Source organism: Mus pahari, chromosome 3 (genome assembly GCF_900095145.1).
Source record: "Mus pahari chromosome 3, PAHARI_EIJ_v1.1, whole genome shotgun sequence".
Taxonomy (NCBI): Eukaryota; Metazoa; Chordata; class Mammalia; order Rodentia; family Muridae; genus Mus; species Mus pahari.
Window position 1 is genome coordinate 13,416,987 of NC_034592.1, and position 16,070 is coordinate 13,433,056.

The window sequence follows — 16,070 nt, forward strand, 5'->3', positions numbered from 1 at the left end:
ATCCAAGACTAGTTTTGGATAGTCTCTAAGTGAAGACTTGTTGGCCTTTGAGCCAGCCCTGGAGTGGGTGTTGGGTCCTAAAGAGATGGGCACCTCACCTGGAGAAGTAGCCGCCTGCTCAGCTTCCAGGCGGGCCAAGCAGATGTCTGGGCTCTCCTGTTCACAGGCTGCTCCCCTGCAAGCATATGGTGACGTCGAGACTGCTGGGGAAGAAATCTTTCCTTCCAGTTACCCTTGCCCCAGGACTCAGCCAGTGACCCCATGCCACTCTTAGGAACAGCCCTGCCGGTCACCTACCATTGGAAGTGACCATTGCCACATAGGGTTACCTGGGAGTCTGCCTTTGACAGGGATGAGGAGGTGACAGATGGCAGGTGACATCTGACCACAGGTCACCTTGATTAGGTGACACTTCTAGACACCTGCAACCCCAAGCTGCACCTTGATCCTTCACTGAGTATCAACAATTTTGATACTAAGAGGGAGTCAGACCCATTAGGTAATGTATAGCTGGACCCAAGAAGGGTGGGGGGCTAGGCATCAGGAAGTTCCCAACGTTGACTGAGACTGCTTCTAAGCTTCAGTGCCTTACCTTGCCCACGTTCCACCCCTTCGCTGCTCTGACTGCCAGTGTGCCTCTTCCTGCAATTCTTCCTCAGAGCTTCTGGAAACATCCAGCACTTGGCTTGTTCTTTTTCCAGCCACCTGCTGCATATACATAGAAAGAGGTTTGTCAGGGCCTCCCACACTTCCTCTGCTGGGGATCAAAGACTGGTTGCTAAGGAATAAAGAAGGCTCCGAAAATCCCAACACCCAACACCCCCTTTCACCCTGGGAAGACTTTCTATCTGCCCAAGTGCTGAGTTCGAGGTGAGACCCATGGAATTTGTAACTTGCAGAATTGGATGAACTGTCTGGAATGCTCTCTGAGTCCTCAACCCACAAGAGCCCTATGTGATGTACAAGGTGGCCTTAGTGGCCACACAGCAGGTCAATGCTCCCTATAACCTGCACACAGCACATGGCCACACCTGACTCACCCTGGCTTCCTGGGGACAAGGACCATCTCCACTTAAGGACTGCCCACACTGTCTGTGCAGGCTCCAAGCATGGCTGTCTGTAGTAGCCAAGGGCCTCTCCACTGCCCAGGCTGCACTGGACTTGGTCTGTAGGTCTCCTGTGGGGCAAACAGACTGTGAATGTTGGCAAGTGTAGATGCAAGGGGGGAGGGACTTGCTCCCATGGGGGTGTGAAAATTCAAAATAGATGCAAGACCTGACTTGGTTAGTGTTAGGACACAAAAGATGTGATTTTGTGCTTTCCAAGTTATTATTATTAGGTAGTTAGTGATATGAAGTCCCAGGGAAAAGAACATAAGGAAAAATCGATTAAAATGCATAGCTCTATTGTCCGGTGTGGTGGCACACACCTTTAACAGAGCTAGCACTTGGGAGGCAGAGGCAGGCTGATCTCTGAGTTCCAGGCTCTCTTTTCCTTCTTTGGGGAACCTCCCACAGGTTGCTGGGGAACCCTTTCGAGAGCTGTTCCTTTTCCTACCTCACAGCTGTGCTGAGGCCCTCTAGCACAGTGAGGGGCATGGACACTCAGGCAAGGGGAGGCCCTGGGCATGGCAGGATCTTCTAAGGCAAACTGGAAGGCTGGCCAAGTGGGCGCAAAGCAGGACACAGCAGAGTCTTCCCGGGTTGTGCCTCGATATTCCTAGACCTGAGTCCTGCCTGGACCCTGAGGCCCAAGGCCACCGGCCTATGGACCAGAGCTATGATGCCAGAGCCAGGGATGAAGGCTGTGGTGGTGGGGTCACTACAGAAATGGCCCTGAGGTTCTCTAATGGCCATGCTGGAGTATTCCTGAGAACCTTGTAGGTACTATCTTCTGACCAGGAAGCAGCTAGCACTGGGTCAACCTGCCGCTTCCCAGACCTTCGCTAACAAGCTCCGTTATCATGGTCCAGGTACTTTAGTTCTCAGGTAACCACCTGACAGTGGATGGCTGCAAATGACACACATGGCCATAGGGCAGCAGAGAGCAACATGAATGGTGACGGGCACCAGACTGAACAGGTAAATGTCCACAGAGCCCTGAACAGTGGCCAAGAGTTGTGTGACTCTAGCAGAAGGGGAGGTCGTGGAAACCGGCCCTGCATAGACCAGATGGTCATCGCCTTTGGATCCCTAGGGAATTCCATCTGTCCTAACTCTTGGATAATCCTCAGGCAGTGAATGGGAAGGTCTAGTTCGTCCTCTTCTAACTGACTTGAAACTCACTCTCTTGGGCCCTAATGCAAAGAGCACGTTGGTCCAGCAGTCTGGTTCTAAGGGTAGATGCTCAGTAGTGGGTGAGTGGTGGAGCTTCTGAAGCCAGGGCTCGGACGCAGGGGTGGGGAACTCAGAGGTGGTCTCCATTCTGACAGCCAGCCAGGCCCTGGGCAACCCCAAAGGGAGAAGTGGACTCTTCCACTCCTACTGATCAGGAGTTCTGTCCTCAAAGAGGCCTCAGGGCCAAGTACATGGTTCAGAAAGTGAAGAATTTGATAGGTATACAACTGTGGTCAGCTAAGGAGGACGCTTCTGTCAGTGCTGATTTCTAAGCTCTTGGAAATGTCTAGATAAAACCAAGCTGCAGCTGAAATGATCAGACCAAAAATTGTCTTTAATGTCCCCAGAGGAGCAGCCAAATCATCTCCAATGGGCAATGGAGTCGGCCAGCCTTCTAGCCATAAAGGGGTCTGCAGTCATGGTGGGGGGGCTATGAGCATTCGTCCTCTTCGACTTTCCCTGGGGACCTCCCTGTCCTTGCGTGACTGCTGAACACCAGCCTTGGACAGGGTCCACTGGATGGAGGGGAAGCTCCTGGTAAGATTCAGAGAGGGTGGTCCACAGATCATCTGCAGTGGCCTTACCTGGGGGAGGTGGTTCTTTGGCCTCCTGTGGCTTTGGCTGAGGGGCTGAGCTGCCGTCTTTCTTGGTGGCCTGCATCAACAAGGTAGAAGGGGAGATATACCAAAGGATACAGGAGCTACCTGCAGAGAGAACTCCAGGGGTCACCAGAACCACAGGCTAGCATGTGGGCGCCCAAGAGTCCAGACCAAGATCAAGCTGCAGACCGGCAGATTGGCAGGGGACGGTTCCCAAACAGGCAAGGCTGGGGAGAGGAACGTCCTAAGGGTTACATACAGGAACAGTTGGGTTTTTCTGATGTCCAGGGTCCAGAGAGCTCAGGTGCAGCAGACCAGGGAGAAAGACACAAGGGTGTTTCCCAGGCCCTGAAAGACATAATTGCTAGGGTCACTCATACTGACCAGCCTGTGCAGAACCCCAGACTTCAAGGCAGCACACAGTTTGCTGCTTTGGAGCAGATTTTCCTCTCTATGAGGACTAGGGATCCAAAGGTCCCCACGCTGTTCCTAACCCCCTCCCTCCACACCTGCTCCATCCTCTGGTCATAATACTGACTGGTCCTCTAACCCATGCCCAAAGCTCTTCAGCATCCCTGACCACAGATGGCCTAGGGGGACCAGCTCCACCCTCTGTCCCCAGACTGTGCCTGGGTACCCAGGAGTCCAAGCTATTATGCTGTTCAAGTCATAACTTGCAAAACTCGGGAATGAGCTCGTATTCGTACGAGAGCCTTTTCAGATATAATTAAGAATCTCTAGACAAGTTCTTAGAGTTGGGCCAGTCCAAACTTTAAAAGAGAAGAGCAGAAGTGGACACAGGGGAAAAGAGGCAGGCACGGGGGGGAGGAGGGCAGAGACTGGAGACGGCCTTAGGTCTAGGAACAATCTGGAGCCAAAGGAGCTGGAAGGGCCCAGCTTTTGGAAAGAATGTAGATTTCTCACTTCATGCACATGAGTGTGTCTATTTGTTTGCAGAACTCTATTGTAGCAGGCACCAGAAATGAATATGACACTGAGGGGAACGACTGAGGTCAGGGAGGGGAGGAGGATGGTGGGAACAGAATGGGGTACAGGCTCAGCAGTCACACCAGCTGCTGATGAGGACAGGAAGTTCGGACATCGAGCAAACCTGCCAGGCCATGGAGAGGCTGGACAACCAGGAAACACCGGTAGACGGCATCCCACTAAAGTTCCTGCCTAGGGGTTCTGCCTTGGACCAGGAACGTGGACTCCCCTCATCTCAGGAAAGAGCATGCTCAATCCTAATCCTTGCTGCTCTGACAGGTTTGTGTTTTGACCTGCCCGTGGACAGCCTCAGGCCTGCACTGGGTGGCAGGCCAGATTAGCTCTGAGTAGCTTCACCTGCCAGGAGCCCTCTGCAGCAGGGGAGCCTGTTTGGGCGGCTCCCTGTAGCATCCAGTTTCTGTGTCTCAGGTATTGTGAGGGGCAGGCCTCCTGTGGACCAGCCCAATGAACATGCTGATGGAGCTTAGTAGCCCAGGTCACACACTGGCCTGGTGGTCGAGTATGTAGGACTGTCTCACCCCAAGTTTAATGCTGGCCCCAATCTTCTGTGGGAGTCTGATGTGACTGAGGGGTTGTCTGTTCTTCACTGCCACTGCCCTGAACTACCTTGGCTATGATGTCCACTCTCCACGGATGGGGTTCTGGTCCCAGGTGTGACATCTGTGTGGTTCAGTCTGAGAAGCTGCAGGGACTCATCTGCAACTGAAGGTGTCTGGGGAGATGTCCCTTCCTTCTGCCCAGAGGAAAGGCTGCAGGGCAAGACACAGTAGAATAGCTGTGACTGTACATTCAGCCCTTGTCCCCAGAGAACCACCTTGGGTTACATTTAGGGGCAGCTGTGGCCAGTAGCCAAGCAGAAGACAGGGTCTTGGTCCCTCTTCACTCAGCCACTTCTCAAGCAGGGCCTGTGCCTCAGATGGAGTAGTCGCTACAGGGGCATGGGTGGGGCCTGGGAGCTTCTGACCCTTCACCTTGTTGCCCAGGCCCACCATCATGTGAGGCACAGCCAGCCTGCCTCTTAGTGCCCTGGGAAAACTCTAGAGGTTCAGAAGGAGGACCTCTGGTTGGAGACAGCTTCAAACTCCTAGGAGTTTCCCAAGCAGCAGGGGCTGTAGATCAGGACCACGTATGCTATCTTGGCCTAGCCTGCGCCCTGCTGACAGGCACAGAGAGAAGGGCACAGAGGGTCTGTTCTTGCCAAGGCTGGTGAGAGGCACCAAAGAAAGCTCTAGTAGATCCCATCTCTTGCAGGCCATCCTGAGGCAGGTGCTTCATGGAGGTGGCTCATTCGGTCCCAATCCCCGCCCGTAAGGTGGAGAGAGGGAACCCAGGAACTAGTGGCCAGGGCTTGGGTGGTAATAGACCCCCAGGACTGGCGGTGGGTTTCTGAGGAAGAGGGGACAGCCAGGCTGGGAACCATCCCCAGATCACCCCACCCCGACAATGCTGCTTGGCAGGGGAGAACACACTGTTTCCGGCATGGGGAAACCAGGAAGACCCCTATGGGGAAGGAAGTTCTGCTGCTCTTTCCTGCAGTCAAGGAACACCCTTTGCACCTCTCCAAACATAGGCAGGAACCTCACCATCTTTTGCTGCAAATGGCCTTGGCGGCCAGGCCTCATAAAGAGTTCCGATGCTACTGACCACAGAAAAACCCTACAGTAGTCCCAGAGACAGGCGTGGTCACAGACATGCCACCTGCCACCCTACGCCATGCTGCCACCCGCGTGCTCTGCCACTTCACACCCACAGGAGCACTCCAGGAAGCTCCTTGTGCCCACACCCCTGGCAACCAGAGCCAGTATGTGTGGCTGCTGCCCGTTCTTCCCTGGAGCTCAGGACAACTCTGGTCCTCTCCTGTCCCTTCTCCCCTCCCATCCTCACGGAACTCAGGATGGCTCTACCCTCCCCTGCCCTTCCTGGGAGAAGCTGAGTGTAATGGAATCCAAAGGCAGAAGGTAAATACATATGGGAAAGGCTTGTCCAGGCATGTGCCAGGACCAGCCCCTCACCCTAACTCACTGTGTACTTCTTTCCGAATTCTCAGAGATTTCCTGACGGGGGTGGCTTTGGGGACTTCCAGACCTGTGCCCCTCCATTTTCTGACTTGTCTTGGAGACCTCCTTCCAGGTGGTCTTGACTCTGGGGCTGCAACTCTAGTAAAAACAGCACAGGGTAATCAAGCCTAGTGTGGCCACTAGTCTCCTCACCAGAAAAGCTCTTTCTGTTCCCTCTTTAGAAAAGCAGGACGTGGGCTGGTGAGATGGCTCAGTGGGTAAGAGCACCCGACTGTTCTTCCAAAGGTCCTGAGTTCAAATCCCAGCAACCACATGGTGATTCATAACCATCCGTAACAAGATCTGACGCCCTCTTCTGGAGTATCTGAAGACAGCAACAGTGTACTTACATATAATAAATAAATAAATCTTTAAAAAAAGAAAGAAAGAAAGAAAGAAAGAAAGAAAGAAAGAAAGAAAGAAAGAAAGAAAGAAAGAAAGAAAGAAAGAAAGAAAGAAAAGCAGGACGCTGCGGACGGCTTGCTCCCATGGAAGTGGACACCAGCTGGAACAATCTGCCCTGTCCCTACCAGGCCTACACCCCTACTGAAAGGTGCAGACCAAAGACAGAGCTGGCATTTTCTGCCCAAACTTGTCCAGAGGCATGGAGAACTCTAGTCAGGCAGCCCAGAGTCTCTTCTTCTGAAGGCTGGCCTATGGCATGTGCTAGAGAGAACAGTACACCCAATTTCTGTCCCTACCCTTAAGGTGAGAACACATTAGGGGGACACAGACTAAGGGTGATCTGCCCTCACTCATACACGCCTTCATGCTCCCAGATCTGTGAGAGCAGCAAGGGACTCTGGTCCACTGACAGTGGGGTTTTGATTTTGGTTTTGTTTTGTTTTGTTCAAGACAGAGTTTCTCTGTGTAACCTCAGCTTGTCCTGGAACTTGCTCTATAGACAAGGTTGACCCTGAACTCAGAGATCTGCCTCCCTCTACCTCTAGGTGTCTTGTCTGTGTATCCGGCCTCTCTAGTGGACCCCAGGCCTGCTAGGGACACAGAGGTCCCCACTGCTACTCCCTTACTGCTGGCTCTTCTGAGTGATACCTTGCCCCCCTCAGCTAGACTCTTCTCCCTTCCCTCCGTTAGGCTCCCCACCTCCCACAGTGTCTTTCTTCCACCCTTGATCTGTAAGGACTGCCATAGCTTGGAAGTCTGGCTCTTCATCTGCAGGGGCCCCAGCAGGTCATCTTCTCCCTCTGCACAATCAACCAGCCCCAGACCCTTGCCACCAATGCTGACAAACATGACACAGAGAAGCCAAGTGAAAAGACTAGGAGTGCCCACCTTCAGCAGCTGGGCTCGAACCTGGAGCTCCTGTTGCAAGTGGGCCATAGACCTCTGCCCATTGAGGATAGACTGCTGATGCTGCAGGAGCTGCTTCCTACCATGGTGCAGGGACAAGTACACCTTCCTCAGGTACTGGATTTCCCTCTGAAGTTCCAGAGGAAACAAATCTCAGGACCCAGGGGCAGGGAGGGGGCATCTGGACCTCTGCCTCTTGTGTTGCCTGGCCCTTTCTCCCCTCCACGGGCCTTTTGCCTGGCTCTCCCTGCTCAGCCTCTTGGCTATTGCTTTCCTATACTTTTGGTCAGGAGGCCCCAGCTGGAGGCAGGAGAGACACTGGGGTACCTGTGCACCAAATGCCTGCCACACCGACTGGGCCCAGCTTATCCCTGTCCACACTCCACGTGTTGACCACTGCCCCACCTCTCTAACACCCCTTATTATAACCCCCCCCCAAGACCTAGGAAATAGACACTGCTGCTGTTCAGTGGCAACTTGAAGCCCCCAGAAGCCAGGCTACTTGTTACAGGCCACAGCTAGCAGGAGTCTAAGCCTGGTTTAGACCAGGGATGTTATAGGGTCATGTGCCAGCCTAGATTTGAAGTCCTCTGACCATGGGCTATTCCTGGTACCATATGGTTCTAAGCAGCATTGGAAGAGCTCTTGGCTTAGGGATATTCTATGACCCAGGGTTATTCTGGCCTCCACCCAGGGCTGAGGGGCCACTTCTGTGTGACCACTCCTCTCATGCCTACCCGTTCCTTCTCCAGTCTGCTGAAGGTTTGCTGCTGCTTTTCACACAGAGCAGCCCGTGCTGCTTCACGTCCCACATTACCCAGGCACCTAGGGGAAGGAAACAGACACAGGCTTGAGAGTCTGAGAGTCTGTTCAGAAGGAGAGTCATAAACCAGGACCAGGGCAGCCCCAGTAGCCAGGTCCACCTAGACGTTCCCCCATTGAGCAGACACCAGAGCCTTCCCTCTGTCAGAAGGAAGCCCTCTGTCTTCCGGTTGTCCGTCCCCCTCCCCCATGTTTTGTTTTGTTTTGTTTTTTAAAGATTTATTCATGGGCTGGTGAGATGGCTCAGCGGATAAGAGCACCCGACTGCTCTTCCAAAGGTGCAGAGTTCAAATCCCAGCAACCATATGGTGGCTCACAGCCATCCTTAACAAGATCTGACGCCCTCTTCTGGAGTGTCTGAAGACAGCTACAATGTACTTACATATAATAAATAAATCTTTGAAAAAAAAAAAGAAAAAAAGATTTATTTATTTATTATATGTACACTGTAGCTGTCTTCAGACACACCTGAAGAGGGTGTCAGATCTCATTATGGGTGGTTGTGAGCCAACATGTGGTTGCTGGGATTTGAATGCAGGACCTTCTGAAGAGCAGTCGGTGCTCTTACCTGCTGAGCCATCTTGCCAGCCCTCCCCCCACCATGTTAATGAGTGTCTTATGGACTAAAGATGACATGGTCTCCCATGTGGAGACCACATGCAGGCAAGGGGTTCTCCACTAACACCAAGGCCTATGCCACCCTTAGCATGTCATGGCTGGGTGGTACTGAACTGTGAATGGAGGCGCCCTCAGAGGCTGGCACCAAGACCAAGAGGCCTTTGGATGCCTCTCACAGATAGGAGATACCCTGTCTAAGAAATCCTCCTAAGGAAACTGGTCCTCAGTGTTCATAATGGCGAAAAGCTGGGTGTATGCTGAAGGTGTAACTGAGAACAGGGCAGGGGAACACAGCCCATGTGTTGAGCAGTATGGTGACATAAGGCCTAAGCACCCATCAACACTGAGAAACCCTGGAAACGCTACAAACCCACATAGAGGGGCAATGACTGTTTTCATTTTAGTTTTATTTGGGACATTCTACTATCTTACCTAAACTTCTGCCAACGTCTATCACACCTGGATCACTACAGCTGTCTTGCAGGTGTGGTGGGTGGGTGGAGGCAGGGAGCACACTGACAGGGTGGGGCAGAACCTGGCACAAGCATGAGCTCACCCCATCTGATGCTCTAGGCAGGCCAGCTCCGCACGGGTCTTTTCTTCCAGGGCCAGCTCACGCAGTCTTAGCACCGCAGTCTGGTACTGTGCACGGAGCTCCTCATCTCTCAGACTCTGCTCCAGCATTGCAATAGTGAAGCGGTGGGAGGCTCTGGACACTTCTGTTTCTGGCTCTGACCTCGCTATGTTCCACTGCGGAGAGGTAGACCAACCCAGTCTGGTCACTGTTGGAACCTCTCAAGGGCTAGGGTCAGCTCCCAGCTCCCAGGAAGGTGCCACTGACTCCAAGAAGTCCTCTCGAATGCCTGCCAGCTTACCCCCCTCACCCTTCACGTGCTCCCTTCCTGACTGTAAGCTCCCAGAGGTCCTCATCATCCTGGCCTCATGTCCATCCCAAGCTAGGCAGGACACTTGTGTAGACTCTGCAGTTTTAGCAAGGCACTCTGGTCTATGCATAATCCTGCCTAAAATACCCTGTGGTCATGAAGGCCCTCAGCAGTCACCCAGTATGGGAAGAACAAATGGGGTGGCTACCAGCTGCAAAGATGGCAGTGGGGTGTCAGGGTAACCCTCCTGAGGCCAGGGCCAGTGGGGACCCACTGCCCATCACCAGTACCATGCAGCCTCAGAGCTCTGCCCCATTCTCTGTACCTGGTAGGTAGGTCTGTCTGAAGGGTGGAACTCGGCTAGAACCAACAGGGAAGGGCTTGTGTTCTGCTGCACTGGCTCTGAGAGAGAAAGAAGACCTTGGTTGGGCCCTGAGGGAAGCAGTGGCATGTGCTCAGGGGCCTTTCCTACAGGAGGTCCAGATGGTATGGGGTGGGCAGGAAAGTTGACCTGTGACACCATATCTTGAGGCAATGCTGGAGAGGACTGGTGACCTTCTAAGCTGAGGCTCTGAAATGGGACTCATAGTTGTACACAGGACCAGACCAAACATAAGTCGCTCAGAGTGACAGCCCTTGCTCTCATAGGAGACACTGAGGCCAGAGGGGAAGGATGTCCTGAGTCTGGTACCAAGCAGGAGCAGGGCACTGCTGAGACCAGACTCCCTGTTCATTCAGCTCCCTTGCTGCTGACCCCTGTAATTCACCCTGCTTTGGTGGGTTTCATGGAGAAGGCCTTTTAATTAAAAATAATTAGAGGGTATTTTTGATACCTCATCAAGAAAGGGCAAGAGGAACTAGACTCACCATTGTATCTGAAAATGTGTTTATACAGACATATTTACGTAACACTCTCACACATATGAAAGAGCATTTGAGACACTTGGTATCAATATCCCAGCACAGTGCTCACAGACAGAAACAATGATAATATCCCAAGAGAGTTACCATACAGTACAGGGACAGCAAACTGAGGTGGAGCCTGGGAGACCCCCAGGAGAGCAGACAGGGCAGAGAGTCTGGGGAGACAGGCAGCTAGGGTCCATGGAATGGTGACTTAGAGAGGGAATTATGAAGAGAACCCCAAGACTCTATGCTTCTAATGACCAGCATCTCTTAGTATTCAGGTGAGAAATGACTGGATCCGTAGGTAAAGTATACCCAGAAAGAGGCTGTGAGTTATGTGCCACGTGACCCCTAGACACCTGAGCAGTGCGCAGACAGACCATCCTGCCTCATGTGTGAGATTTCATCAGTCCCAGCCTTAGTCGTGATCTGGCCAGTTACAGAAGTAAAACTTGAAAGGGTCAGACTAAGTCAGGGAACTACAGCTGAGGAGAGAAAGAGCTTAAGAGTGTGTATAGAGCCAGGCGGTGGTGGCGCACGCCTTGAATCCCAGCACTCGGGAGGCAGAGGCAGGTGGATTTCTGAGTTCGAGGCCAGCCTGGTCTACAGGGTGAGTTCCAGGACAGCCAGGGCTACACAGAGAAACCCTGTCTCAACCCCACACCCCCCACACCCCCCAAAAAAGCATGTATATAGAGACCTGGGTGTGATGGTGCATGATTTTATTCCTGAATTTGAGGCTAGCCTGAGTGAGCTCCAGGGCAGCCAGGGCTACACAGAGAAACAAACAGGAAAAAGAAGTGTATATAGAGAGTGTGGAGACCTTGGCTCTAAATGGACAGCTGTATCCTAGCCCTCCCTCAAGGCTCAGAGACCTTCATGAAAGAAGCAGCAGCACTCTTCTAAGAGCAAGGGAGGATTCATAGCCAAAGCCAAGAGTGTTTCCTGGATACAACAAGGCAGCCGCACTAACGCACAACCACTGAGCTAGCATGTACAAGATCTGTGCAAACTCGGGCTAGACAAAATCCTAGTGTGTGCAAACTCAGGCTAGACAAAATTCTAGTATGTGCAAACACAGGCTAGACAAATCCTAGTGTGTGCAAATTCAGGCTAGACAAAATTCTAGTGTGTGTGTGTGTGTGTGTGTGTGTGTGTGTGTGTGTGTGTGTGTGAGGGGGCAGTGAGGGGGAGTCCAACCATTGGCTCAGGAGCTGAGAGCATTTGATAACTCCTGGGAAAGGAAGAACTGGTTTTCTTTAAGGGTGTGACCCTTAAAGCTCCAGGGCAGGCTCCACACCCAGGAGTATTTGGGAACACAAACCAAACACTATGGTTTGGAGAGAGAGGGGAGTGGCAGGGAGAGAGAGAGGGAGCACGGAGGATGTGACAGTGAAGCTGGGTGGCTAGAGTGGGGGGTTGCATCTGAGCAACTTAGGGGGTTGAATATGATCCAAAATGCAGTTTGAAATTCTCAAAGAATTTATAAAATACCTTTTTAAACCAATCATGTATATAGAAACAAAAATATCTCATACCAAGGTAAAGTTCACAACAGCAAGCAGAGCCACAGGGAGTCATCAGCTGAAATCAGCTCAGAGGTGGATGCTACAAGCTGGTCAGAACTGCAAGATGGCGCCACAGATAGAGACGCCTGCCGCCAAACCTGACGATCCGAGTTTAATCCCCAGGACTCACATCGTGGAGAGAGAAAACCAATCCCTACTAGTTGTCGCCTGACCTCCATGTACATGCCTTGTCATGCAGCCCTTGGTAAGAAATACATGTAAAACTTTCAATCAGAAAAGAAGTTTTCATAGTTGTATTCATGTTTAAAAGGGCAGGTCCTCGTTGCGGGGGAGATGGCTCAGTGGTTAAGAGCACCATCTGCTCTTCTAGAAGACTTGGGCTAGATTCCCAGAATATACATGTAGGCAAAACACCCATATACATAAAATAAAACAACAATAAAGTTTGGTATAACTATGAAGGGCATAAGAAAAGATCTAAATAGAATTTTCAGAACTGAACGTTTAAAACGCTTCAAATGAAGATCACATTGATTACGGGCAGATTAGACATTGCTGAAGAAAGAACTCACAGCATCAAGTGTAAAAGAAAGACCTGGCAGTCTTCCAAAACTTCAGAAATATAACCCACAGATCAAAGAATCTTAAACCCCAGCACATGACCGTGAAACTAGAGAGTGTCACTACAAACGTACTTGAGAAACAGAAAAGCAGCCAAGCAAGTGGACACCGTGCCTGCAAATGAACAAAAGAACGACAGAACGGGTTCCTTGCATATGGAGCAGAGTGCAGAGTAAGCAAGAAGATGCTAGGATGGGAATGTGCTTCCTGGGAATGGAGGCTGTAGCTCAGCAGCAGTCGAGGATGTAGGAAGCCCAGGGTTCAACCCTAGCACTGCAACACACACACACATACACACACGCCATATACACACACACAAAGACAGATACACACCACACACATACCATACATACACCACACACACAGAGGGAGACACACACACAGAGGGAGACACAGAAATAGACACACCCCACACACATACCATACACACAACACAGAGACAGACACACATCAGACACACACACCATACTCATACACACTAGACACACACACACCACATACTATATATATATATATATATATATATATACTACATACACACAGACATACACATACCACACACAGACACATACACAGACACACACACCACAATAGCACACATATGACACATATACACACAGACACACACCACACAGATACACATACCACACACCCACTCACACATTCACAAACACCACACACAGAGACACACACATACACCACATATACCACACACACCACACACCACACAGAGACAGACACCACACACACACACACACACACACACACACACACACACACATACAAACACAAACACTAACTTATAAAAAAATGTCTACCCAGGCCCAGGTATGGCACCCATGCTTTTAATCTTAGCACTCAGGAAGCAGAGGCAGGCAGATTTCTGTGAGTTGAAGGCCAGCGTGTTCTATACAGTGAGTTCTAGGCCAGCCAGAGCTGTATAATAAGACCCTATTTCAAAAATAAATAAATAAATAAGTCTACCCAAGTACTATGTCCAGTAAAGAGTCTTTAAGGAAGTAGAATGAAGATGTTCTTGGACAAGTGGTTTTATTTGTTACTGGTAGATTTGCATGTCAGAAATCAGGTAAGGGATGTGGAAGTGGTATCAACCAGAAATATGGATCTTCCCAGAGAAATGAGGAGTGTCAAAAACAGTGACAGTGGCACTGGTGGCATGGTGGTGGCCTTTAATCCCAGCACTTGGGAGGCAGAGGCGGGCGGATTTGTTTGAGGACAGCCAGGACTATACAGAGAAACCCTGTCTTGAAAAATAAAACAAACAAAAAACTAATCTAAGCCGAGGAGTGGGGTGCATTCATAGAACCTCAGTTCTATGAATTCATAGAACCCTCAGCGTTCCAGAGGTGAAGTAGAAAGGCTTTTGTGAGTTAGAGGTCAGCCTGGGCCACAGGGTTTCAGACTAGGCTGGGTTGCAGAGTGAGACCCTGTGTCAACAAACCAAATAAAAAATTAACCCAAAAAGAGGCAGATAAAGTGTGAATAACCTGAACCTAACTCTGAGGCTCACCCCAATCCAAGGAAATGGGATAAACTTCTCAGTTAGAAGTCAGAGACTGGGTAAAAAAAAAAAAAAAGAGGAAAAAACCCAACTTTATACTGCTCACAAGAAACACACTTCAAATACAAAGTAGGAGGCAGAGGCCCTTTTTCCTAGTCACAGGAAAGCTGGCATAGTCTACAGATGTCAAAGCAGGCTTTGGAAAGCAGGGTATGTGGTTCAGCTGGTAATGTTCATGGCCGGATTGCAGGAATCCCAAACTCAGTGTCCTGCACAGCATAGGCCAGGCATAAACATGCACATTTGTAATCCCAGCACTTGGGAGACAGAGGCAGGAAGCTCAGAAATGTAAAGTCATCTTCAGTTACATGGTGAGTTCCAGGCCTGCCTAGGAGACCCTAAGATGGTAGCATAGAAAAAAACAAAACAAAATGACATACAAAGTGGACTCTAGAACTAAACACACTGCAGAGGTGCCCCTATCAAAAGGTCACTGCATCAAGAGCACATCAGAATCCTAAACGGCTCTGTTGGAGGTCTGTTTGTTCGTTTGTTTCTGTTTTTTGTTTTGTTTTGTTGTTGTATGGTTTCTTTTTTCCAAGATAGGGTTTCTCTGTCTAGACTTGGCTGTCCTGGAACTCACTCTGTAGAACAAAACAGGCTGGCCTTGAACTCCTGGACATTCACCTGCCTCTGCCTCTTAAGTGCCGGGATTAAAAAGGTATGCCACCACTGCCTGACTTAGAATCCTAAATCCTTGTGCTGGTAGACAAGCCCACAACCTGACATTTCAGTAGTGTTTCCTCCCATCCCCTCCCCAATAAGAGGTAGAAGATTCCCAAGTTTAAATTAGGTTTGAGTAATCCTATGTACCAACTGGTCTAACCAGCGTTGCAGAATGCTCCACCCAATAGCTGTAGCACAGAGCACATGGCATATCCTAGCAAAAGTCTGAGTATGGAGATGATCAAGTTTACAAATGAACTTTATGGCTACCAGAACCGGACAGAGAGGACAAGCTTCCCAGGGAAGTGGCCCTATCAGGCTGGGGGGGGGGGTGAAGCTGCAGCTGGTGTGACTAGCTCTCTGAGGATCGAAGCTCATCTGGGAAGTTTTACACCATCCTTGCTCCTCTTCACCCCGTTCTACCCCGACCTGCCCTGCCCTTACAGGTCACACAGGGCACTCACCTGCAAAAACTGCCTTCGCTTCCTCACGCTGCTTCGGGGATTCAGGGCTGTCTCTGTATAGGGGGAGTGGTGAGCTGAAGGGTCAGAAAACCATCAGAGATCTTTGTCATTGCCAGCACCCGAACCTGACGTCAGGGGTCACCCCACACTCTTCTACCCTGGGGGCACGGGGTGGCATCTGGCCTCAGCCTTGGCCTCACTTGGATCTGGTTTTCATTGTATGGAGAGAGAATGTGCTCGGCTCTGGGCCACCACACGTCTGCCGCTCTTTCCGTTTTGCAGTCTCTTCTGGCCCCTGCTGGGCTGAGGGTTTCTCCATCCGCCTCTGTGAGGAAAGAAAGCCTGGTTTTTCGGAATGAGAGACAAGGTTCTGCGGCCAGGCAGGCCAGGCTGGATCCCAAGATCAGGCAAGAGAGACATACAGGAGTTTGTATGTCACACATACCACAGGTCATAAGCTCTGGGGTCCAACAGAGCCTCTACTGCTCAGATCCTAACAGGTCCTGAACTGGGCAAGTGGAAGATGAAGATGTCTGCCTGTGACCCAGCTCTGGAACCAGCCATGGGAACCCAAGTGTGGATGTTCCTGGGACACAAGTTCATGTCCCCAGTTCGTGTAACTCTGTGTTCCCTCTGAGACTCTTTTTTTTTTTTTTTTTTTTTTTTT

At 50.8% G+C, this 16,070-nt stretch overlaps 1 protein-coding gene across 1 annotated transcript in view; it reads right to left on the reverse strand.

Annotated features, from left to right (window-relative positions):
* Positions 1-450: 450 nt before the first annotated feature.
* The window catches only part of LOC115063633, an 18,055-nt gene continuing 2,435 nt past the window's right edge, over positions 451-16,070 (reverse strand). The window contains exons 4-16 of the mRNA XM_029536756.1: positions 15,604-15,728; positions 15,404-15,477; positions 9,961-10,037; positions 9,308-9,501; positions 8,049-8,136; positions 7,294-7,440; positions 5,966-6,099; positions 4,550-4,692; positions 3,195-3,283; positions 2,921-2,990; positions 1,041-1,177; positions 593-708; positions 451-475 (exon numbers count right to left, since the gene is read on the reverse strand). Coding sequence (XP_029392616.1) covers positions 451-475; positions 593-708; positions 1,041-1,177; positions 2,921-2,990; positions 3,195-3,283; positions 4,550-4,692; positions 5,966-6,099; positions 7,294-7,440; positions 8,049-8,136; positions 9,308-9,501; positions 9,961-10,037; positions 15,404-15,477; positions 15,604-15,728 — 1,419 coding nt within the window. The remainder of the gene's footprint in view (positions 476-592; positions 709-1,040; positions 1,178-2,920; positions 2,991-3,194; positions 3,284-4,549; positions 4,693-5,965; positions 6,100-7,293; positions 7,441-8,048; positions 8,137-9,307; positions 9,502-9,960; positions 10,038-15,403; positions 15,478-15,603; positions 15,729-16,070) is intronic.